Genomic DNA, 24979 nt, shown 5'->3' on the forward strand with positions numbered 1-24979 from the left:
CTAGTTTTTTTCCATTTTCGCTGGATTGGTCTTTTAAGAATACAGGTTGGGCAGGCATGGTAGCTCATGCCTATAATCCCAGCACTCAAGTATCTGAGATAAGAGGAATTCTTCAAGGTTAAAAGTCCTAAGTTTTAGGCCAGCCTAGGCTACAAAGTTCTGAGTGAGACCATATCTCCAACAAGTTAAAGCAAGTTAAAGAAATGTTGTGTGTCTTGTGATTACTCTGTGGCACTATATCTATGTAATTTCTAGAAAAGTGACTTAAGGTTCAAAAGGGTAAATATAGAGTTGTTTCAAGTTGCCAAAATCCTTTATGTAGACTTCTATAATCTTACATGCCTAGCAGCAGTGTATGAGTTTTCCTGTTGCCCTGAAGCCTCACCAATTCAAATATTATGTAATATTTGTTTTTGGGTTTTTTTTGCCAGTTTAATAGGTAACAAATTTTACTTTTTTCTTCGCCAGATAGAAAGGTAACAAATGGCCTAACAATGTTCTAATTTGCATTTCTCTGACTAAAGTCAAATTTCTTCATATTCATAATGACAGTTGCATTAATTTTCCCTGCATACTTATTGAAATATGTCACCTACATAGTTCCTTTAGTCTTTTATAGACCTTGACTCAGGCAACGCCAGGATTCATGGCTTCGATGCAGAAAGGAATCTCAGGACTAACCAGTATGTTGCAAAGTCTAGCTGTTCTGGGTAGTAGTGGCACACTCCTTTAATCCCTTGGGAGGCAGAGACAGACAGATCTCTGTGAGTTTGAGGCCAGCCTGGTCTACAGAGTGAGATCCAGGACAGGCTCCAAAAGCTACAAAAAAACAAAAACAAAAACAAAACCCTGTCTCAGAACAACAACAACAACAACAACAACAACAACAAGACATAAAAGGAAAGTGCTCAAGGAAAATAAAGCATGAATGTGACTTCTAGAAGAGGAGTCACACTTCAGGTGTCCTCATGGTGACTATATATAGGTTTTTAGAATTTGATTGTGCAGCACTTTCCATGGGACCCTTCTGTCTGTTCTCTTTGATAACTGAGATCGTAGCTGGCACTGGAAATGCGTCAGATGGCACTACAAACTGAGAAGATAGACTCCTCTGTTAGGGTTAGGACATGGTTTCCTCTGTAAATAGGACTTCTGGCAAGAGTCTTAGAAAACCCTGTGTTGATATTGAGGAATGGAGGAAGACCTTAAGCAGTTATTAATTGGGTTAGAATTCTTGCTTTCTCAGTTGGCTAAAGGCTTCCAGGATGACTTTTCCTTCTATAATTTTCTCTCACTCTCTAGCCTTCTTCGTATTAAAATTTCTCTGCCTTTTCCTTATTTTTGTGTATGTATGTACTCATATGTGCCTGTGGGCCCCACATAGGAGAGAAGAGGGAGGTGGGTGTCCTGAAGCTGGAGTTTTAGGTGTTAGCGAGCTGCTTGTTGTGGGTGCTAGGAATCAGACTGTCCTTTGGAAGAGCAACAAGCTCTTTTAACCACTGAGTCATCTCTCCAGCCTCGAGTCTGTCTTCTCTCTAATAGAAGATGTCATTCCAGCTCCAAGGACTACAACACCTTCTTCTGGCCTCATTGGGCACCCATACACATGTGCACATACCCACAGACACACAGACACACACACACACACACACACACACACACACACACACACACCTATCTTTTTAAAATGCCACTTCCCTGTGTACTCATTGTCCATGTGCACACCGACAGGCAGATTGTTGAGGCTCTTCTGAGTGACTACAAAGCAGAGTGGAAGGTAGGATTTTAGAGGATAGATGACAGTAGCGGTCTTTGAGACCCTGGAAATAATTTCTCAGAGCACTTAAAACGAGTCAGTTATGGGAGGAGTGCTGTAGCACACATGGAAGTCAGAGGACAGCTTCGTGAAGTCGCTTCTCTCCTTTCCCTTATTATGGGTCCAGGGATTGAACTCAGATCGTCCAGTTGGGTGGCAAGTGCTTTACCTGATGAACCATCTCACTAGCCCTCTCAGAGGATTTTTAACACAGTTTTTCTAAAGACTGACAGTCAGAAGTTTAAGCCAGACATATGAAAATCCTAGCACATGGGAGACAGAAGCAGGAAGATGTCCCCAAGGTGGAGACCAGTCTATCCTACAGAAGTTCTAGACCAGCAAGGGCTACACAGTGAAACCTCTCTCAAATTTCAAAGCCAACAACCAAAACCAGCTGTATGTCATGCATGTGTTGTGTGCATTTTCAGTAAATTCCTTCTCTCTCTCCTCTTAGTACCATGTATGTGTTTGGCGGCTTCAACAGCCTCCTCCTCAGTGACATCTTAGTCTTTACCTCGGAGCAGTGTGACGCGCACCGCAGTGAGGCAGCTTGTGTAGCAGCAGGACCTGGTATCCGGTGTCTGTGGGACACAGGGTCATCTCGATGTACCTCCTGGGAGTTGGCAACTGAAGAACAAGCAGAAAAGTTAAAATCAGAATGTTTTTCCAAAAGAAGTATGTTTTTTTTTTTCACTTAGAATTTAAAGATCTAATTTTATCTAAATTATAAAGGAAGTTAATATCTGTGCACTTTTTATGTTCACCTTATTCTCTGGTTATTTATTAATAACTTGTACAAGGTCTTTAGATGGGGGTCTTGTGGCTCATGGAAGCTGTTAGCAAGTGATAACCCTTCCCAACATTCTGTAGGCTTTGTATAACAATTCCAGGTCTGACTGCAGGTGCTCTGAGGCCATGCTGTCTAGTGGGATTTTGATTTGGTTTTGGTTGTTTGAAGCAGAGTCTCTTAGCCCAGCTCAGACTAGCCTCAGACTTCTTGTGAACTTCCTCCCTCAGCTTCCTGAATGCTGGTATTATAGGCATGCACCACCAGCCTACCTGTGAAATGTTTTGATGATGGGAATGTTACACACTTTTCTTTGTTCAGTGTAGTAGCCACTAGCAAGCTGGTCCTATCAGATATTTGAAATGTGGCTAGTCTGACTAAGGGGCTGATTGTTTTATTTATTTATTTTTTAGTTTTACTTTTAAAGTGCATGTAGTGAGCCAGGTACATGCCTATAATTCAGATACTCAAAAGCTCAGACAAAAGCTAAAAATATCAACAATAAAAGAACTGTATATGGTTATTGGCTGCTATATTGATGATAAAGGTCTAATGTTAAGGATAAGACTGGGGGACATCATATAGCTAATTGTTCTGGTGGACAGTGGTAGAGCTGCTGTCCTCGACAAGTATTTCCAGCCTCTTTAGCTGGATACAGCAGTGCGGCATGTCAGATGCACTAAGGTTCCTGCTTCTCAAGCCCCTGAGTTGTTCCTGTTATTTTTGTCTCCTTATCTACTTGCTTAGTGGTTACCCTAAGCACCACTTCACCAACTCAGTGATTAGCATGTACAAAAATCCTTGAAAATATAGGAAGAGTGCTTCCAAGATTTTGTTTCTATCAATCAGTTTAAAGTATGAGACTACAGTACTTATCTAGTAAGAACAATGTTGCAGTTAACATGAGAATTATATTGAATAGAGACTTTTTATTTCCTGGTATGTGCCAAATTAAGCTGTGCGGGGACATAAGGGTCTATTGGAGTTTTGGTTCTTGATAGAAAAGACATAACCAGAACTTGTGAGAATTCCTGACTCTCCCAAAACAGTTAGAATCAGTAGAATAATAACCAATTTTTAAAAATCAGCTTAAATGTTAGTGTATTAGAAATAAATTATCTTAGGGTGGTTCAGTATGAACGTATTAGTTTTGTCTCACTTTCTGGGTAGACCTAATCCTGTTACAATAAACTTTCCCTGGCAGGAAAAGCAGCCTAAGGTACAAACTGACCAGGAGAGTTTCTGTAACATTAGGCCAGTGGCCTCTCTTCCTGATTGTTTGTGTCATGTCTATAATATCTTTTCACAGATAGGGCAGCGTTACTTTGTAGCTTCTCATTTGGGGATTAATGGGAATTATGTGAGCTCTACAAAGTATGTAAGTTCTGAAACTCAAGTCTTGATTCACATGTGTATGGAGTACAGCTTAGCAAGTGCCTCTTGTGGGGTTCTTGGTCACTAGATACACCTGCCCAGATATGCCTTGCATTTGTAGCTAGGAGGAATGGCTTGGCCTCTTGAATTACTTTCTTTGGCTTCTTGGCAGCTTCTGGTGTTAATTCTATTGCTCATTGATATTTGCCCTGAGAAGAAAAGCATTCAAAGGCCCAGCCAGATCTTCCATTATATCTTAGAATTGTTACAAAATTAATTAACAGACCTTTGCTTTTCACTTTCTGTATACTTTTCGAGGAGACAGTTACAAAACAGTACTTTTTCAAATTGTCTGCTTATGTCTGTTTTATTTTAACCTGAACATGGTGGTGTTTTTTCCTTTCGGTTTGACACTACATTTGCTTCCCAACCATTGTTAGGAGCTTATCTGTCTCAGATTCTGCTCAACAGAGGCTGCCTGTCATATAGTTGATAAGTTCTTCTTCTCTTCATAGCCCTTGACCATGACAGATGTGACCAACACACAGATTGTTACAGCTGCACAGCCAATACCAATGACTGCCACTGGTGCAATGATCACTGTGTCCCCGTGAACCACAGCTGCTCAGAAGGCCAGGTCAGATGCTGTTTTCAAGGATTTTAGAGGAAAGAAAAAAAAATGCTTGTTAAGTTTGGGTATACTGTAAATAATGAGCAGATTTATTTTTAAAATGGGATGTTGATTTGAATTTTTCCATTGCTCAGATTTTCTCTTAGGAAGGAATGTTGGATACATCCTGATTCTAAGGGTCTCTGTGTGTAGTGACTCAGAAAAAGTGTTTTACAAATGTCTTTGTCTTATATCTTGACTTAGCATAACTTTTGTGCTCACTATATTTGACTTTAAATTTATATGATAATAGGCTAAAGAAGATAAGGTGACCCAGCTTTTATTGTCTTTAATGGTTCATGACATGTTTTTCTCCCAGTTTAATGGAGTTCATAAGATATAAAAAGCTATATACTGCTGCTCTGGGCAGGGGGTTGGGAGAAGCACTGGAAAAGCCCCAGCTTCAGCTTTCACATTTTACAGATAAATGTTGACTGAGGTGTGGTGGTGGAGGTGGTTCCAGTGGGCTACCTTGCCAGCTAAAGGCATGTTAGTGAGAATGCACTGTGGTGTTCCCACTATAGTACCACTTCTTGTTCGTTCTATTTAATTCTGTCTGTCTGTCTGTCTGTCTACTTCCTTCTCTCCTTCCTTTCCCCCCTCCTTCCCTTCCTTCCTATCTGCAGTTACTGTCCTTATAGTCCTCACTGAGTTCTTTGTGAGTATAAACAAAAGCACTTCTCCACTGTGTTCTAGATCTCCATTTCCAAGTATGAAAGTTGCCCCAAGGATAACCCCATGTACTACTGCAATAAGAAAACAAGCTGCAGGAGCTGTGCCCTAGACCAGAACTGCCAGTGGGAGCCCCGGAATCAGGAGTGCATTGCTCTGCCTGGTAGGTAGGCCTTGCACTGGAATACCCTCTGTGAGGGGCCAAAACTTGATCCTCCCTCCCCTGGTTAGGTTGAACCTAGGAAAGAGAAGCATTTTCTGTCTGTTTAGCCCTCTCACTATTTGGGGAACTATTTTGTGTTTGTTTTTAACTTAAACATGGTTCTCACATATTTATTTTACAGGCCTTTGGAATAAAGGGAAGTGCTGTGGGATGTTTTGTATGTTAAATGTGTTGCTCTGATTGGTGAACAAATAAAACACTGATTGGCCTGTAGCCAGGCAGGAAGTACAGGCAGGACAAACAGAGAAGAGAATTCTGGGAAGTGGAAGGCTGAGGCAGAGAGACACTGCCAGCCACTGCCATGAAAAGCAAAATGTGAGGTACCAGTAACCCACGAGCCACGTGGCAACTTATAGATTAATAGAAATGGGTTAATTTAAGATAGAAGAAGTAGATAACAAGAAGCCTGCCACAGCCATACAGTTTGTAAGTAATATAAGTCTCTGTGTGTTTACTTGGTTGGGTCTGAGCGGCTGTGGGACTGGCGGGTGAGAGAGATTTGTCCTGACTGTGGGCCAGGCAGAACTGGGAAAAACTCCAGCTCCAGGGAAGCATCATCATCTGTTCTGATAATCAGATGGTAGCTGAGATCCACATCACAAACCATGTCCCACGTTCCCTCCTTTTGCTGTGATTCCCTGGTCCTAGAGCTCTGTAGTAGTCTCGGCAGCAGTCAGGGCCCTGCAGGAGGTTTCATTGGAGGTTCAGAGTGATGAGTTTAGGTCCTAAGACCAGCTAGCCATGACTAAATCTCTGTGATATTTTGCTTGATCAGCATATCCTGGGAGTGGGGCTTCTATGGCTCTCCGACATCTGAAGCTTGAATAGGGCAGTTGATCTGGACTCTTTGAAGGAATTTTATTTAGTTTGCTGAATGGGCTTAATCCGTGTTCTATTGCTATGAGGAAGCATTACTGAGACAACTCTTATGAAAGAAAACGTTTAATTGGGGGCTTGCTTATAGTTTCAGAGGATATTATCATCATGGCAGGAGCCTGGTAGCACACAGGCAGATATTGGAGTGAGAGCTGAGATCTACTTCCTGATCCATAAGCTAAGATGCAGACGGAGAGTGATAGAGATGGGACCTGGCATGGGCGTTTGAAAGTTCAAAGTCCACCCCAGTGACATACTTCCTCTAACAAGCCCACAGCTACTCCAGCAAGGAATCCTCCTAATAGTGCCGCTCCCTGGTGAATAAGCATTCATGTGTGTGAACCTATGGGGATCATTCTTATCCAAACCACTACAGGCTTTTTGTGCTTTTTGTTTTGTGTCTCTTTAATATCCAATAGAATGCCTAGGTATAGGTAGAGAGCCTATAATTTTGACTCACTGCCAATACCACATTCTGAGGAGCAAGCTTATCTGCTCTTTTTTTTTTTTTTTTTTTTTTTTTTTTCTCGAGACAGGGTTTCTCTGTAGCTTTGGAGCCTGTCCTGGAACTCACTCTGTAGCCCAGGCTGGCCTCAAACTCACAGAGATCCACCTGCCTCTGCCTCCCGAGTGCTGGGATTATAGGCATGCGCCACCACTGCCCAGCTGCTTATCTGCTTTTAAGTTATACCTTTCCACAGGCCGCTCACTGATCTCAATAGCTGTTCAGTTAGTGAACATTGTTGGTGTACCAACAATGTGCTCTGGTTCTGAGGCAATTGCTGGCTTGTTCACTTTCATGCTAGTGTCCAGGAGCAACCTTGCTTCCATGTAACTCTTTACATGAGTTCAGCACAATCACAGGAAGAGATTGTGGACTTCCTTTGTGTGTCATATTTGAGGTTTTCCTTAAACCAGTCTCCCCCTTCACCTCATTTTGGTATGCCTGTGCACTTGCTTATACCTTCTGTCTCATGATATGAAAACAGGGTAGCATTTGGAGACTTAAATTTATCTATTCCCCAATTCAGTTCCATTTGCAGTTTACTTTTTCCTGTATATGCACGTCTTTGTGCAGAAAGTATACGTGTGTGAGCATTGGAGGCCAGAGGTTAACTTCCAGTATATTCCTCTATCACTATCCACATTCAGTTGTTTTGAGATAGGGTCCTTCACTGAATGTTGAGCTCACTGATGATCTATACTAGCTGACTGAAAACCTCAGGCATCCTCCTACCTCCAGCCCTCAGCTGAGATTACAAGTGAGCAAAACCGTGCCTGGCTTTTTATGTGGGTCCTGAGGATCTGATCTGGGTCCTTAGACTTGGCACAATATTTTACCCACTGAACCATCTCCTAAGCCCCCATTTGCAGTTTCCTACCCCATCCTTCCATATACATATTTATTTGTATGTTCTTCATTCAAGATTTTAGTCTTCTTTTTCATTTTTCTTCAAAAAGAGTTGTACCAATCTCTAACCATGGCAGCAGGTTTGTCTTTAGGATGCAGGAGATTTGACCCAGAGTATATATACTTCCTGAGAGCCAAGAAATGTTACTGGTGAACCTTTTAAAAAGGTCTTTTATTCTGGGGCTGGAGAGAAGGCTCATCAGTTAAGAGTACGTGCTGTTCTTCCAGAGGACCCAAACTTGGTCCCCAATGTCTATTCTGGGCAGCTCATAACCACTTGTAACTTCAGCTTGAATCTGATGCCGTCTTATGGCTTCTGTGGGCACTGTAGACACATGTACAAACCCACACTCAAGTGGCACATGTAAACATAATTTAAAAAATAAATAACTATTTAAAGTTTTTTCTTATGTGTCTGATACTCTTACCGCATCTTAATGAAGTACCTGGAATTGAAATCAGAAGAATGAGCTTAGATGTTTAATAATTGAACTAGTAATATACTACTCCTATGTAATTCTAAAACTTTGTTTTCTTTCCTCTCTCCCCTTTATAAAAGAAAATATCTGTGGCATTGGCTGGCATTTGGTTGGAAACTCGTGTCTGAAAATCACTACTGCTAAGGAAAATTATGACAATGCTAAGTTGTCCTGTAGGAACCACAATGCCTTTCTGGCTTCCCTTACATCCCAGAAGAAGGTGGAATTTGTCCTTAAGCATCTTCGGTTGATGCAGTCATCTCAGAGCATGGTGAGTTAACATTTTCAGAACTTTGGTTTTTAGAACCCACCTTTCTTCTGAGGGCACAACACCAGCTTATATGTAGAAGGCCACAGTTGCATATCATGTACCTGATCAGAGAAAGAATTCCAGTAAATGATTAATAATAATAATAGACTGTGGACCTGACCTTCAGAGTCTCTTATTTTAATGCCTTTCTTCTTGTCTTAAAGAGTTCAGTACTTTGAATATTTTTATTAGTCATGTTTATTAAGTAAATTATAAGATATGAATATATGGAATGACTAGTAATATGTGCACATATTTTGGTGTCTTACACTTTCTATTGATGTGAAGAGACACCATGATCATGACAACTCTTATAAAGGCAAACATTTAATTGGGGTGGCTTACAGTTATAGAGGTTCAGTCCATTATCATCATGATGAGAAGCAAGGCAGTGTGCAGGCAGATATGGTGCTAGAGAAGGAGCTGAGAGTTCTACATCTTAATACAGACAACATGAAGTGAAGTGTGTCCAACACTGGGCGTACCTTGAGCATATGAGAACTAAGAGCCCACCCCTACAGTGACACATTTCCTCCAGCAAGGCCACACCTTCTCCAACAAAGCCACACCTAATAGTGCCACTCTATAGGCCAAGAGTCTATGGGGGACATACCTATTTAAACCACTACATCTGGTGACATCAGATTACTTCATATTGGTTTTATATCTAGATTCTTCTTGGGAGAAGGGATAGTACAAAGCTAGTTAGCTAGGTGTTATCAGGCCATTTGCTTCCCTTAAGGTATTATTATAGCATATAATGTGATCCCCAATAAAAAGTGTAAGACCTGGCTAGCCCAGAAGAGGGCACTTGCTTGCTAAAGCTTCTGAATTCAGAAAGGTCCAAGTTTTCTTACTGGCTAGCCAAGCTCTTGAATGGCTTCTAGTTGATACTGCATGATTCCATTTGGCATTTTTCATGTAAAATCCAAGAGTTGTGATGCTCCAGTCAATTAGGTAGTTATTCACAGAGCAATTTTTCCATCTGTGCTGGCTGTGGTACAGATGATGTGGAGTATATGTTTTTGTCTAGCCAGGAGAAAACAGAGTGCAGCACAGTTCTTCTCATTTGGCACCAACTTCTCATGACATGTGGAAGTATGGTGTGGGGCCTGGCTGTTAAGTCTCAGGAAGTCCATATATCCAGAAATGAGCACATACTGGACTGTAGGAGGATTTCTGGTGGTTAGATAAAAGCCAGCGTCCCTCAGGAGCTTGTGAAGCTGGTTCCTATTGGTGGAAGTATTAAGGTAGCTCCATGTAGTTAAAAGGGAGGTTTATTTGAGGGTTTTACTTACAACAAGTAAAGGGATAGGTTACAGGATCTGGGAGAGGTGAAGTGCAGTCCAGCGGTGTTCTCTAAAGAACTCTGCTCTGTCTACCACCTGACATCTGGGATTACTAGGAATCAAGAGAGCCAGCATGTCTGGATCTTGGGTCTTCAGGGCTCCTGTCTCGCCCCACCTCAGGGGCAGGTCATAGGTAGGCATGATAGTTACTGGAAGCTTCACTGGGGGTAGTACTTTCAGGCCAAAGCTGTAACAGCTCCCTACTATAGGTTCCCATTTGTCAAAAGGAGTCATTTCCTTACCTCTGGTAGAAGAAATATATGGCTACCTGTGGCGCCTATCAGCATATCAAGGCATATACTAGCCTCCAGGCCCCTCAGTATCACAAGTATCTGTTACCCATTGCAAAGTCCATGCTAGTCTCCTGGCCCTTCCCTCCCCAGATAACTATCCTTATAATCCACATGATTCGTCCATCTCACATATTCTCTCTTTATCTCTTGCTATCTCCACTATTCTTTCCCACTATCCCACTTCCCTAGCCCTGGCCATACCCAGTCTGTTTCTCTTTCTCTCTGCTCTGGACTCTTCCAGATGCCTCCGGATATTTTCTCTGTCTTATTCACAATAAAAAACCTTACGCTAATAATGGAGCAGTTGTATCTGCAGTTTCTTTACTGCGCCCCTAGCATACATTTTGTGTCTGACACACTGGCAGGACTTTTGTAGCAGAAGTAGACTCCAGGAGCTGAGGGAGACATAGACTGAGCAGTCAGCTCTGAGGTGACACCAGAGTAGACAAAGAGATGAGTGATTAGAGCAGGTGGGAGAGAAACAGCTGGATAGGTGGAATTGGATTTGGAGTCAAATATGGTGGGTGGCAGAAGCCAGCAAAAACAAATGATCCATACCTTTGGAAAGTCAAATCAGCACCTTGGGAAGGGGTCCATTTGTGTTTGACACAATGTGTATGAGGGGGAGGGGACAGTGAAGAACTGCTGACATGACCGCTCCATTAATGGGGAGGTTTTTATTGTGAACAAGAGAGAGAAAGTATCCAGAGGCATCTGGAAGAGTCCAGAGCAGACAGAAAAAGAAGCAGAGTGGGCATGGCCAGGGCTCAGGAAATTGGATAGCATATTGGAGATAGTGAGATAGCAAGAGGAAAGGAGATGAGAGGGAATGTGTGTGAACAAATCACGTGGGTTATAAGGAGGACATGTATCTTGGGGAGAAGGGCCAGGAGACTAGCATGGATACTGAAGGAGCCTGGGGGAGAAGGGACTGCCCACAGAGGCCAGAAGAGGGTGTTAGAGCTCCTGGAGCTAGAGTTCCAGTTGTAAGCTACCTGATGTGGGTGCTGGGATCCAAACTCTGGTCCTCTGGAAGAGCAGCATTATTGGCTGAGCCATCTCTCCAGCTCCTATAAAGGTTTGTTGTTTTGTTTTGTTGCAACAGGGAACCAGGCACAGTGCATCATGCCTTTAATCCCAGCACTCAGGAGACAGAGACAAGCAGATCTCTGTGAGTTCAAGGCCACCTTGGTCTATATAGGGAATTCCAGGCCAGTCAGGATTACCTTATCTCAAAAAAACCAAACAAAGTTGAAATGAGAAAGAAATGTCAGGGCTATCCAAGACAGGAGCTCAGTGGTAGAATGCATGCCTAGGAGACACTGGGTCTCACTCCTTGCAACAAAAGCAGAGAAGGCAGAAACTAGTATACAGGTTCATGACTGTTTAAAAAATAAAATGTAGTATGGAGTTAGATAAATAGCTAAAATGTGACACATACACATATACACGTGATCTAACCTTTAAAAGAAGAAGGAGGGGCTAGAGAGATGGCTCAGTGGTTAAGAGCACTGGCTGCTCTTCCTAGAGGACTTGGGTTCAATTCCCAGCACCCACATGGCAGCTCACAACTGTCTGTAACACCAGTTCCAGGGGCCCAACACCCTCACACAGACATACGTGCAGGCAAAAACACTAATGCATGTAAAATTAAAAAATAAATAAATATAAATAAATAAAAGAAGAAGAAAGTCTATCACTTCAAACAACACAGATGAGCCCGAGTTTTGGCAGGTACACAGCAGGAAAACTGGAAAAGAAAATGTATGTGTCAGCCTGTGCCCTGTGGATAAAGGTACAAATTGTAAATCATCTGTGGTTAGGCATACAACCAATATTAGTAAGGTGACTCTATTTATGAACCATATTTATGGATGATCATTTCTTTATAGCACTTATCATAGAACATAGGTAGTTTGAAGCTTGATTATTGCTTTACTGCTGATCTCTGGAAGTCTTGCTGTGTTATCTTTTTGAGCTATTTTTATGCTTTGCAAAATAATCATATTGAAATGATCACTTATTTTAAGCTACCTCACCTGAGTTTGGGGAATAAGGAGCTTTCCACTTGTCTGTGAGGTATACCCAAACTTGTGGTTTTTATGCCAAAGCCTGTTTTGGTAAAGACACTGGTTGTATTCATAACTGTGTTTCTGTGCCTGTAGTCCAAGCTCACTCTGACTCCATGGGTTGGTCTTCGGAAGATCAACGTGTCTTACTGGTGCTGGGAGGATATGTCTCCATTTACAAATAGTTTGCTGCAGTGGATGCCATCTGAGCCCAGTGATGCTGGCTTCTGTGGGATCTTGTCAGAGCCTAGTACTCGGGGATTGAAGGCTGCAACCTGCATCAACCCACTCAATGGCAGTGTCTGTGAAAGGCCTGGTAAGTACACGGAGGAATCCAGTGCTCCAAGAGGTTTGCTGGGCAAGCATAGGAGATATGGTTGATGGAATACTGAGATGTACGAAATACTCATTATACCAATTCAAGAACACTGATTCAGGCATACTTATTTCAAACAAAGCCCAATGCAGAAGGAAATAGTCTTTGCCTCTGATTGGTTTGAGTCATACTCAAAACCAACAATAAAATGACTGAGGGAACCTAATCTAATACCGAGCTAGAATGCTTTGTTGAGCATAAAAGTGTTGAGACTCATTCTGAAAGGTAAGTTCCTTGGTGTTGGCAGAGGAAGGCTGTGGAAGAAAGAACAACACAGAAACCAAAGAAACCTTTAGAAAGCATCAGGTTAGGACAGTACTCAGAAAGCTGCTGTGGCGGGGGGTCGGCATGGCAAGACACTGAGAGCCAACAGTCCTGTGCTGAGGCTAAGGTTGGGCTCCATTAAGGCAGGCCCAGGGCAACCACACACAAATGAGAACTCAGAAATAAGAGGGGCAAGTGTGGGTTGTTTTAGGAGGCTGCATTCCATTCCCACAAGTCCTGTTTCAGGAAAATGTTGTACTTTGCCTGAGTAATACTGAGATGTAGAGGAGATTCACAGCATGGGAGCTGCCTTAGTAGAGGGTTTCTAAAATACTTAAAAAATACTTATTGATCTTCTAAGTGTGTGTGTGTGTGTGTGTGTGTGTGTGTGTGTGTGTGTGTGTGTGTGTGTGTGTGTTAGAGAGAGAGGATGCAAGTAGAGATGCCCTTGGAGGACAAGGTGTCAGATCCCTTGGAGCTGGAGTCACAGCTGGTGATGATTCACTGACTGAGTGTCAGGAGGTGAGATTGGGTCCTCTGGAAAAGCAGTGCGTGCTCTTAACCATGGAGACATCTCTCCAGCTTCCTGGACTTCTAAAGTTCTTACAGGAAAGCTGTTCCTCCTTGTTGAATGCTAAATGTTTTGGTGAATTGAATACTGTCATCCCTCAGCTTTTTCAGTGTAGATTTTAGCAAACTCATGTTAGTTCTGAGACCCCTGCAGTTTGGCATGAGTCACCTCCTGTGTTCCACAAGTCTTTGTTTGCCCACTTTTGTCTTCAGTGCTTTCTGAAAAGAAAGTCCATTTTCCCCTAAGTGCTTAAGTACACCTGAATAAACAGAACCTTTGACTCCCAAGTTTCCTGGGTTTTCCTCCATGTAGTATAATGGTGAACTGATTTCATAATGCATATTGAAAAGTCTTTGATTTTAGCTGACCAGTGTCCCTTTTGACTTAATCCCAGCAAACCACAGTGCCAAGCAGTGCCGGACACCATGTGCCTTGCGGACAGCGTGTGGCGAGTGCACAAGCAGCAGCTCGGAGTGCATGTGGTGCAGCAACATGAAGCAGTGTGTAGACTCCAATGCCTATGTGGCCTCCTTCCCTTTTGGCCAATGTATGGAGTGGTATACAATGAGCAGCTGCCCACGTAAGTGAACAGAGCCTTTGAACATTTGCAGACAAGTTGAACTTGACCTTCTGCTCAAGTCTGTTCAAAAGATGGTTAGGCTGGTCCTTCTGGATTAAAATGTGTATATAGAATTGGCTACAATGATCCAGGCAGTAAGTCAGTTAAATCTAGGATAGGTCATAGGGTACAGAATAACTTTTCTTCTTCAAGGTCATATTATAGTTCAATCTCTATAAAGTTCAGTCTCTATAATGTCTCCGCATCTTAATCTGCCTGTTTGTAAAGTGCTTTCTAGTAGAGGACCTCACAGGTTCCTTCTACTTCCCACATCCTTGTATTGAAAAGGTGGGAAAAGTCTCTGTTCTATGTTGTGTAAAATATTGGGCTCTTTAAATTATTTCATTTCAGTGGTCACTATAAGGTACTAGTATTAGTATTAATTCAAGGAAGTAAATCATCTGTCAAAGAAAAAGTAATCAGTGAATTCAAATCTACTTGTGATAGTAAATTACAAGTTTAATTTTTTTTTTTTTTTTTGAATAGCTGAAAATTGCTCTGGCTACTGTACCTGCAGCCATTGCTTGGAGCAGCCAGGCTGTGGCTGGTGTACTGATCCTAGCAATACTGGGAAAGGGAAATGTATTGAGGGCAGCTATAAAGGACCCGTGAGGATGCCTTCACAGGCCTCTACCGGAAATGTGTATCCTCAGCCTCTTCTGAACTCCAGCATGTGTCTAGAGGGCAGCAGATACAACTGGTCTTTCATTCACTGTCCAGGTAAGATGCCTGTGTATCCTGGTTCAGATCTCTCACTACCTGTTTATAAGAATAAACTTTGACATAAAAGCAGCCGGCACAGATCCCTAGCCCATTTTTAAACTGGGTTGTTTGTTTCCTTGACTCTGATTTTTGAGTTCTTTCGATGTTCTGGGTATTAATCATCTGTTAGATGTATAGCTTGCAAAGATTCTCCCCACTCTTCACTTGGTTGATTTTTTTCTTAGCTGCACAGAAGCTTTTTAGCCTTATGAAGTCTTATTTACCAGTTCTTGGCCTCAATTCCTGAGCACTGGAGTCCTTAGAAAGTCCTTTCCTACACATGTATCATGTAGGGTACTGCCTGTGTTTTCTTCTAGAAGTTGCAATGTTTGGGTTATGTCTTTTATATATTTGGAGTTAGTTTTTGTGAAAGGTGATGGATACAGATCTATTTTCATTCTTCTGCATGTGGACATCCAGTTTTCCCAGCATCATTTGTTGAAGATGTCTTTCCTACAGTGTATGTGACATATGAGATGGCTGTAACTATGAAATTTGTGTTTGACTCTTCTGCTTTGTTTTGTTGGTCTGCATGTCTGTTTTGTGCCCATACAAAGTTGTTTTTATTACTATCGCTCAGTGGTGTACCTTGAAGTCTGTGATGGCAGTCCCGTCACTTTTATTACTATTGCTCAGTGGTGTACCTTGAAGTCTGTGATGGCAGTCCCGTCACTTTTATTACTATCGCTCAGTGGTGTACCTTGAAGTCTGTGATGGCAGTCCCGTCACTTTTATTACTATTGCTCAGCATTGCTTTTGCTATCTAGAGTCTTTTCTGGTTCCATATGAATTGTAGGATTTTTTTTCCTATTTCTGTGAAGAGTGTTGTTGGTGTTTTGATTGGGATTGCATTGAATCTGTACATTTCTTTTATAAATCTCATTTTCACAATATTAATTCTAGTGATCCATGAACACAAGATGACTCCATTTTCTAGTGCCGCTCTTGATCCCTGTCTTAGCAATTTTGAGTTTCATTGTTGGAGTCCCTCACCTCCATGGTTAGGTTTATTCCTAGATATTGTATTGTCTTTGGTATTTTAAAAGGAGTGTGTCCATGATCTCTTCCTCATATTTTATTTATATATAAATATATATAGAGAGAGTGTATGTGTATGAGTGTTTTTTGGAACTTATGTCTGTGCACCATGTGCATAGAGTGTCCTCTGAGGCCAGAAGATGGTATCATATCCCCTGGGACTGGATTTACAGACAGTTGTGAGCTGCCAAGTAGGTGCTGGGAATTGAACCCAGGTCCCCACTGCAAGAACAGCCAGTGCTCTTATCTGCTGAGCCATCTCTCCAGCTCCAGAGCTACTTATTTTTGAAAGTTGATTTTGTACCTTGTCACTTTATTGAAATGGTTGATTGTTTCTAGAAGTTTAATGATGTTTTTGAGATTTCTTGTGTATAATATCATGTCATATATAAATAGGGATAATTTGACTTCTTCTTTTCCTTTTTGTATCCCTTTAACTTCTTTCTCCTGCCTTATTGTTCCATCTAGTGCTTCCAGCACTGTATTGACAAGGAGTAGGGATTGGGAAGAGCCTTGTCTTAGTTTTTATTTTAATGGGATTGCTTCCCCGCTTAAGATAATGTTGGCTGTGAGTTTGTCATATACAGCCTCTGTTATGCTGAGGTATGTTCACTCCAGTCTTGTTTTCTCTAAGACCTTTATCATGAAAGCATTTTGGATTTTTTTTCCAGCCCTTTTCTGCATCTACTGAGATAATGATGTAATTTCATCGTTAAGTCTACTTATATGATTTATTCTATTTACTGACTTAGATATGTTGATCCAACCTGAAATTCTTGGATAAAGCCCACTTGCTTGTGATAGATGATCTTCTTGATATATGCTTCTATTGTGTTTGCTGGTATTTTATTGAGGACTTTGGCATCTGTGTTTGTCAGGGATACTGGTCTGTAGTTTGGTTATTTTGTTGTCTTTACCTAGTTTGGGTATTAGAGTCGTTCTGGCTTTGGGAATGAGTTTGGGAGTGATCCTTCTATTCATGTGTGTGTGTGTGTGTGTGTGTGTGTGTGTGTGTGTGTGTGTGTGTGTTATATAAAATTTAAGAATTATTGATTGTTGTTCTGTTTTGAAGTCTGGTAGAATTCTGCTATGGGTCTATCAGGTTCTGGACTCTCTTTAGTTGGAAGGCTTTTTATTACTGTTTCAATCTCCTTGTTTGCTGTGGTCTGTTTGGTAGTTTGGATGAATCAAGAAATTCTCCCATTTCTTTTAGATTTCCAACTTAATGGAATATGGGTTTTAAAAATATTTTTATAACATTCTGTATTTCTTTGGTGTCTATTATAATGTTTCCATGTTCATTTATGATTTTGTTAATTTCTTTCCTTCTTTCTTGTGGTTAGCTAGGCCAAGGGTCTCTCACTCTTCTTAACTTCTTAAAGAACCAGCTCTTAGAGACTCGTTGGTTCTTTGTTGTTGTTCCCATTTCATTGACTTCTTTGATTTTTATTATTCCTTGCCATCTACTGGGTTTGGGTTGGTTTAGTTCTTGTTTTTTTTTTTTAGGATTTCCCCTTGCATCATTAAGTCATTTATTTGGGCTCTTTTGGATTTCTTAACAAGGCCCTCAGGTCTCTTTCCTCTTAGAACTGCTTTTAATGTATCCTGGAGGATTTGTCGTGTTGTGTTTTCATTTTAATTTAGTTCCAAGAACATTTTGATTTTTTGTCCTTGACCTTTTCATCATTCATTACTGAGCTGTCTCATCCCCGTGGGTTTATACACTTACTAGAGTTTTGTTCACTGCTGATTTTAAGTTTTATTACATAATTGGCAGACAGGACAAATAGACTTTGTATTTGTTAAGGTTTCCTTTGTGTCCCAGTATGTGCTTCCGTTACTGCTGAGTAGAATGTATATTCTTTGACATTTCTGTGGAATAGTCTGTGGATAGCTGTTAGATTCATTTTATATAAGAAGTCATTTAATTCTGAGGTTTCTCTGCTTATTTATTTATTTTTGTCCAGATGGCTTATCTATTGGATAGTCACTTAGTATTACTAATTTAAAAAGAAAAGAAAAGAAAAGAAAAGAAAGAAAAATAATTTTAAAAATCCTGAAAGGAAAAATACCAAATATGAACCATGTTTTCTGGGTAGTAGGATTATGTTTGATTTTTTTTTTCCTCTTTCCTTTATTTTTCAAGAACACTATCATAAGCATGAGTCTTTATAATGAATAACAACAAAAATTATTTTTATTTTGCTACAGACTTTCACTTTGTTTTAATAATATGTTTGTTTTTTCAAGACCAATTTGTTTTTGGTATTTTTATTTTCTCAGATTAGTTTTTAGTGAACCTTGTTTTATTTTGTTTGTATTTTTTAGACTGGCCTCAAACTTGCTATTGTAGTTAAGGATGGCCTTGAATTCCACAGCCAGTTCTTTTTCCTTCCTTTCTTTGTTTTTATTTATTGAAAACAAATTTTGTTTAGATAAGAATATCACTATGTTACCCATGCTGATCTCAAACCTCTGGGCTTAAGCAGGATGGGTCCACATGGATGCTGCCAGCCTCTTCCTTCCTAAGTAGTTGGAACTACAGGCGCAGACAACCATGCACAACTAACTCTGATGATTAACATTTAGAGTATATGCACTTAAGTCTGTGAAATTTACTCACTCAGTCCTCCTGTGGGAGACACAGAACCCTTAAAATTCTTTGCCTTTCAGCTTGCCAGTGCAATGGGCACAGCAAATGTGTTAATCAGAGTATCTGTGAGAAGTGTGAGAACCTGACCACCGGCAAGCACTGTGAGACCTGCATATCTGGCTTCTACGGTGACCCGACTAATGGAGGCAGATGTCAGCGTAAGTCACCCTGGCCAACTTTGTCACAAGTCAGGTGGAACAGCGCAGCCCTTGCTTTCGACTTAAATAGCTTAAAGGAAAAAGGCCTCTTGGTTTGGGATACTGCCTTTCTTAGGTGACATTGTTAACATTGTGAAGAGTTCAACTGATCTGGAAGAGAAAAAAAGCTGAACTTGTAGGTTTGTGAGCAGCTGGTTAAAGCAACAAACCAGCAGTGAAGGAGTTAAGTAAGCCCTTCTGTCCACTCAGCAGAGGTATAAACAAGGGCTAACATCAGAGAAGGCACAGCTGCCTCTGTTCCATCTTTCCTCCCCTGGAAGCACATCAGCTCAGGTGAAGCAGAACAGTGCTGGGCTGTGTGGTCTTCTCCCTGTGGAGGGGCCAGGCCAGCAGCATTGTGGGGGAGAGGATAGAGCTAGGGCGGAGAAGTCCTGGCGCTGAGTCAGAGTGAAGACCTATCTTCAGTTTCTCCTTCTATATCATCCAGAGGAGTGATGGTACATTTGAAAATCTGTGGTGGCCAGGGGAGCCCCCTTCTGAACTACACTTCCATCAGAGACTGCAACACCTGGCTGTACCAGTCTGGTGGAAGGGCAGCTCACCTCCTGAGGACCCCAGATGAAGTCTTTGCAATGGCCTGGGTTTGGTTTTTAGACGGGATCTGGGGGAGTTGAAGATGAGCTTGAACTCCTTATTGGCCTGCCTACACCTCCAAATGCCCAGTTTCACACAGGTTCTCCTTAGTACTTCTCAGATAGTTTTAAGATTTGAATAGTCCCACATTTTCCCATTCAAGTTTGAAGTCTGAAAGCCGTAGGCTACTTTATTGTTAGAACATAAATTAACGTCTTTTTAATCAGTAAGTCACATTTATGTATTTATTTTTTATTTGTTCCAGTCTCCAATTGAAAAATAATATGAATCCTATAGTTGAAAGAACCCTTAAACTCTAATTAAAAAAAGAGTTCTTAGGCCAAGAAAAACTCAGTTGGTATAGTGTTTGTCTAGTATGCAGGAAGCCCTGGGTTTGATCCCAGCACCAGGTGAAAATGGGTACCATGAAAATGCAGCTGTCATCTAGGGGGGGAAATGCCTGGGACCCAGCACTCAAGATATGTAGGCAGGAGGCTCAGAAATTTAAGGTTATCTTTAGCTATGTAATTAATTCAAGGTCAGCCCAGGCTACATGAGACCTTGTCTCAAAGCGGAGAAGCAGGGAGAGAATACCCGATAGCAACCTCTGGCCTTTGTATACACAAAACATGTTTGCATGCTCTTGTCAATGCCCACCCACCCCCCCCCCCCCACCCCCGCAAGGAAAGAAATCTTTATCTGCTTCTCAGATCCCACCTTTACTGTGGCCCTTCAAAACTGACCCCAAGCCAGCCAGGAATGAGAAGGCAGTCTAGCTGGATATCTCTAACCTCTCTAGGATATGGCTATGGAGATTAAGGGAGAGCAGTGTTTAATAACATCCACAACACATCAAAAATGTGATTATTACTTGTCTGGTGTCATTTCCCACTACTCTTCAGTAAAATTTTTTGCTGAAGTTATAAAGTATTCATTACTATGCTGTTAAGAAGTGTCAGGGCACAGGTGTGCAGGCTCATGCAAATCCATGGAATGAAGGCTCAGAGGCACCTTAAGAATGAATCTAGCCTTTCTAGGCTGCCCAGCTTCTAAGGACTGAAGCACTTGCCCTTCGCCCAGGGCATTTTTATCTTCTATTTACAGTTCAGCCAGTTAGTTTCTGTGTGCTCAAAACAACCTGAAAGGAGCTCCCAAAGATATAAAGTCAAGTGCAGACTCCTCCGTTTCTCAGGTACCGAGGTTTTCTGAGTTCCTGAACCAAATTTTGCATAGGCTTTTGATCCTTGGGAGATTCTCAGACAAGATACACATAGGGTGATAAGGGCGATAAGAGAAACAGAAGGCATCGTTAAGAAAGGATGGATTAGGGCTACGTCCTACTCTGTGGATCCAGGCGGGTGCAGCTCAGCAGGAATGCAGCCACCGTGCCTTAAGAACAAACATCAAGGATGGCACAGCTCCTTGTCTTTGAGGGACCTCAAATCAGTTAAAACTGAGTCTTTGACTTTGATGTAAAGCACAGAGTATAGGGCTAGAGATATGGATTAATTGGTGGAGCCTTGGTCTAGCATGCATATAGCCCAGGGTTCATTCCCTAGCACTGTATAAACTTTCCAGGTGTCATTCTCCTGTAATCCCATCCCTTGGGGTGTGGAGACAAAAAGATCAAAAGTTCAAGACCATCCTCTCCTGAAGAGTTTGAGGCCATCCTGGGCTACCTGAGACCCTGCCTTTAAAAAAAAAAAAAAAAGACATTTTGATGTATGAGGGTTGAGAGAAAGAGAAGCACTTGGAAAGAAGGATCTACGGACTGTGTGTATAGGCTTCTTGTATAGAGGATTTTCATAGCCTTCGAATCTGTTACCCCCAAAGAGGTACTGAGAAACTAAACGTGATCACAGTGGTTTCTGAGAGACACCTGGCAGGATTCCAGGAGATACGTAAAGCTTGCAGATCACAGAGGTGCAAGTGTGTAGGACATCTCTGAGGCAAAGTTCAGTCTTGGGAGAGATTCTCAGGTGATGTCTGGGGAAAGGGTTAAGGCCATGCCTGTGGTCATATATGTTTAGGCCGTCAGCCTGGGTTATGGCTGTTTGACATATAATACTCATCTACAGAGGCGTAGCATCTCTGTCAGCAGCCTTCACAGGATGTTAACTGCTGGATCCTTGCTTCTCAGTTAGTGAGATGTCCAGCCAGACTGAGGCGATGGGCTCCTTGTCCTTCTCATGTCCCTATAATTTTCCCTGGCTTTCCAGTTTGCTTCAGACATACTTATCTATTAGGTAATTATAAGAACACTAAATATTACTGAATAATAAATGTGTTTATGACTTTGTGGTGACAACCTCTGAAGAACTAGATGCCTTTGTCCCTCCAAATCAAGTACCTTCCCAGAGTCTCACAGTGAGCTACAGCCGAGTCAGGAGCCACATCTAATATGTTTTTATCTTAGCAGCTAGCCTGCTTGTGTCTCCAGGTGACCATCCCCATGTCCTAAGGTGCCTCTAGAAAAATCACTTCTTCCTTTGTGGCCTCTGCAGGGTCTTAGTATGGTTGTCTGGAACCTTGTTGTACTTTCCAGAGTCCTGGTTCATAATAGAAGACAGCTTTTTAGATACTATGGGAAGACTATATATTGAACCTTGACATGCCTTCTTTAAAAATCCTAAAGTTACTTTGTTAAATAGTGCTTTAGCGTTGATATCTATTAAATGCTTACTGTTTCAGGTGCCATCCATACCTCCTCTAGTCCTCACCTTAGTCCTGGGGATGGTAATGTTACTGTCCACATCATTTCGATAAGGAAATGGCTCTCATGTTAAGTTTCATGCTCAGAATGCCGTGGAGGACAGTGGACTCAAATGTGAGCAGACTGTCAAGGCGGATTTCCACTAATGCAGTGCACCAAATCCATACTCTTAGAGGAAGAGTTGAACACTGCTGTTCCCGACTGCCTCGTGTGCTCTGATGATCTCTGTACTATTCTGTTTGGAAGGTTTCTTTCAGTGATCTTGTTTTTCTCCACATGGATTTTTTTAAGTATACCTTTCTCTAGCCTAATACTTTTCATTACTCACATGAAAACAAGGCTCCATAGCAAAGAAGTCAAAGCTAAGCGAGGAAGTCTTGCAGGAAGTGCTTCCCTTGTCTAGGGAACCTGTCCATTCTGAACCTTCAGGAACTTGATTCAAAATGGGGCTGCAATAGAGCAGATCCCCCAGATGAGGCAGAGGGCAATCACCACCCAGGTCATCTCCACAGGGCAAGGACCCAGCATATGACATACTAAAAATGCTCTTAAATATTTATTGAGCAAAACCCATAATTCTGAAAGAGTCTGTCACAAAGATGGAAATAGCGATTGCTTTGGGTAGCAGCAGAACATAGCCTTGTCTTTCCTCCTGCCTTGACTGTTGGTTCCTTTAATGCCATCTTTATATTATTAGAAATCAATCATTAGCTGAAAATTATTGAATCTTACTCAGTGATTTCTCTTGCTTTAGTCTGTCTTTCCTATAAACTCATTTCAGGCAGAATTATTTGTCTTAATCAAAGTCTGTGGTGATAAACTGTCAAACCAGTTGTGACCTGTGTTCCATTCCTTCTCCCCAGCATGCAAGTGCAATGGACACGCATCGCTGTGCAACACCAACACGGGCAAGTGCTTCTGCACCACCAAGGGTGTCAAGGGGGATGAGTGCCAGCTGTGAGTACCACACTCTTCATATCACCAATGAGGGCCAGGACATGGAGCTGCCTGAAGCCTGAGAGCACCTGCTTGCCTATTGTTGCCCTGGGTTCCCAGGGGTTTTAAGAAGATTAGTTTGGAAGTTTGTCTTTTTTGCTTCAGACAAGATGCCTTAGTTCTGTTGCTCTGATAAAACACCATGACCAAGGTAACTTATAAAAGAAAGCATTTAATTTGGCTTATGGTTTCAGAGCATTGGAGTCTCTATATTGATTTACAGGCCAGCAAGAGCTATGTAATGAGACCCTATTTTTAAAAAAAATTAATGAATTAATTAATAAATAAATAAATATGATTAGTTTACATAGGAAGAACAGGATAGAAATGAGAAACAAATGTTTGAAAAATATTTTAATTGCACTTTTAGAAGAATACACAATCCACACAAAAGTAAAAATGTGGGGGTTGGGTATTTAGCTCAGTGGTAGAGTGCTTACCTAGCAAGTGCAAGGCCCTGGGTTCAATCCTCAGCTCCAAAAAAAGTTCTTCAAAGTAGGACCTAGCATTATTACACTTGGACTTGCCTTACGTCTTTAGGTGCATTTTGTTTATCCATTGCTTTTAGACTATTGCTGGTGTAAACTGCTGAGTAGTTAGCAGGAAAACTGAATGCAAATGGGTTAGTCCATCTGACCTGAATAATGGTACAGTTTATGTAGAAGGATCTGTTTGGTTTAAAAATGAATATAGATTCTGTGTATTAAATACCAATAGAAAATAATTTCTTTTTTTTCCCCTAGATGTGAGGTAGAAAATCGATACCAGGGAAACCCTCTCAAAGGAACATGTTATTGTAAGTTTTTATAATTCTTGTTTCTAGAAACAGAGTAGTTGAGCAAAACTACATTGCTTTCTTTGACATGGTTTGAGAATGAAATGCTTGAGGACTATAGCAAATACTCATAGACATGTCCCTTACTTGGTGGACACTATTTTAATTGTGGTCACAGTTTCTGTTAGTCTGTCCATAGCAGTTTGTAGGGATGTGCTTTCCTGGCTTTCCTTAGTTCCCTCGAAAACCTCCCTCATCTGCCACTGCCTTGTGTAGTATCATGTCACATTTAAGATGAGGGGGTGAACAAGTTTCTGAAATACAGGTGAGCTTCCACCATCCCCTCGGGCTGAGTTGTCTTCATCATATCTCTAGGAGCAAGTAAATAAAACAAAAGACCAAATTACCTTGGAGTGAAAAGTAAATCTGGTAAGGTTATCAGGTTTATGATAAATATATTTTTCTCTATGTATGAGAATCTACATAGTAGGTTCCAGATTGTAGAACAAGAGAAAAAGGAATTAATTTTTGACATATGCAATATAATGGCAAATACAAACTGTAGAAAAAAGTATGTGTGTATATGGGGGTTCTTGACCTTAGGTAAGAAAAGCACTTTTCTGTAGCTTTGGGCATGTCTTTAAGTTGTAATCTCCTACCGCAGCTTCCCAGGTAGCTGGGGCTACTGGTCCTGTGGAATTCTTAGCCATTATTCTAAAACTGATTCATCAAAGAAAATATTAATGTGTACTTCTTCAAAATTTAAAACTTACATTAGAGAAATTGGGTCCGCAAATGTGGCTCAGTAGTAGAGTTCTTGCATAGCTGTGTTAATCCCTAGCACCACAGAATAAAACATTTTTAAAAATGAAAAACAAGCTGGGTGTAAGGGCACATGCTCATAATCCTAGCACTTGAGATACTCAGGCAGGAAGATCATGAGTTTGAGGCCTGGCTGGGCTACATAATATGAAACCTTTTTCAAATAATACTTACATTTTTTCCTTCAAAAATGTTTTTGTTGCTATTTTATGTGGATGCATGTTATTGCAACAGGGTGTCAGATCCCTTGGATCTGGAGCTACCAACAGT

At 41.3% G+C, this 24979-nt stretch overlaps 1 protein-coding gene across 2 annotated transcripts in view; it reads left to right on the forward strand.

The window, feature by feature from the left end:
• Atrn (attractin) overlaps positions 1-24979 on the forward strand; it is a 127955-nt gene that overhangs the window by 63076 nt on the left and 39900 nt on the right. For both annotated transcript variants that reach the window (XM_036183778.1, XM_036183777.1), the window contains exons 12-21: positions 2271-2491; positions 4493-4614; positions 5344-5482; positions 8389-8579; positions 12426-12645; positions 13935-14120; positions 14646-14879; positions 18633-18770; positions 22980-23073; positions 23856-23908. In XM_036183778.1, the coding sequence (XP_036039671.1) occupies positions 2271-2491; positions 4493-4614; positions 5344-5482; positions 8389-8579; positions 12426-12645; positions 13935-14120; positions 14646-14879; positions 18633-18770; positions 22980-23073; positions 23856-23908 (1598 nt within the window). The remainder of the gene's footprint in view (positions 1-2270; positions 2492-4492; positions 4615-5343; positions 5483-8388; positions 8580-12425; positions 12646-13934; positions 14121-14645; positions 14880-18632; positions 18771-22979; positions 23074-23855; positions 23909-24979) is intronic.

This window comes from Onychomys torridus, chromosome 4, assembly GCF_903995425.1.
Source record: "Onychomys torridus chromosome 4, mOncTor1.1, whole genome shotgun sequence".
In the NCBI taxonomy this organism is placed as follows: domain Eukaryota; kingdom Metazoa; phylum Chordata; class Mammalia; order Rodentia; family Cricetidae; genus Onychomys; species Onychomys torridus.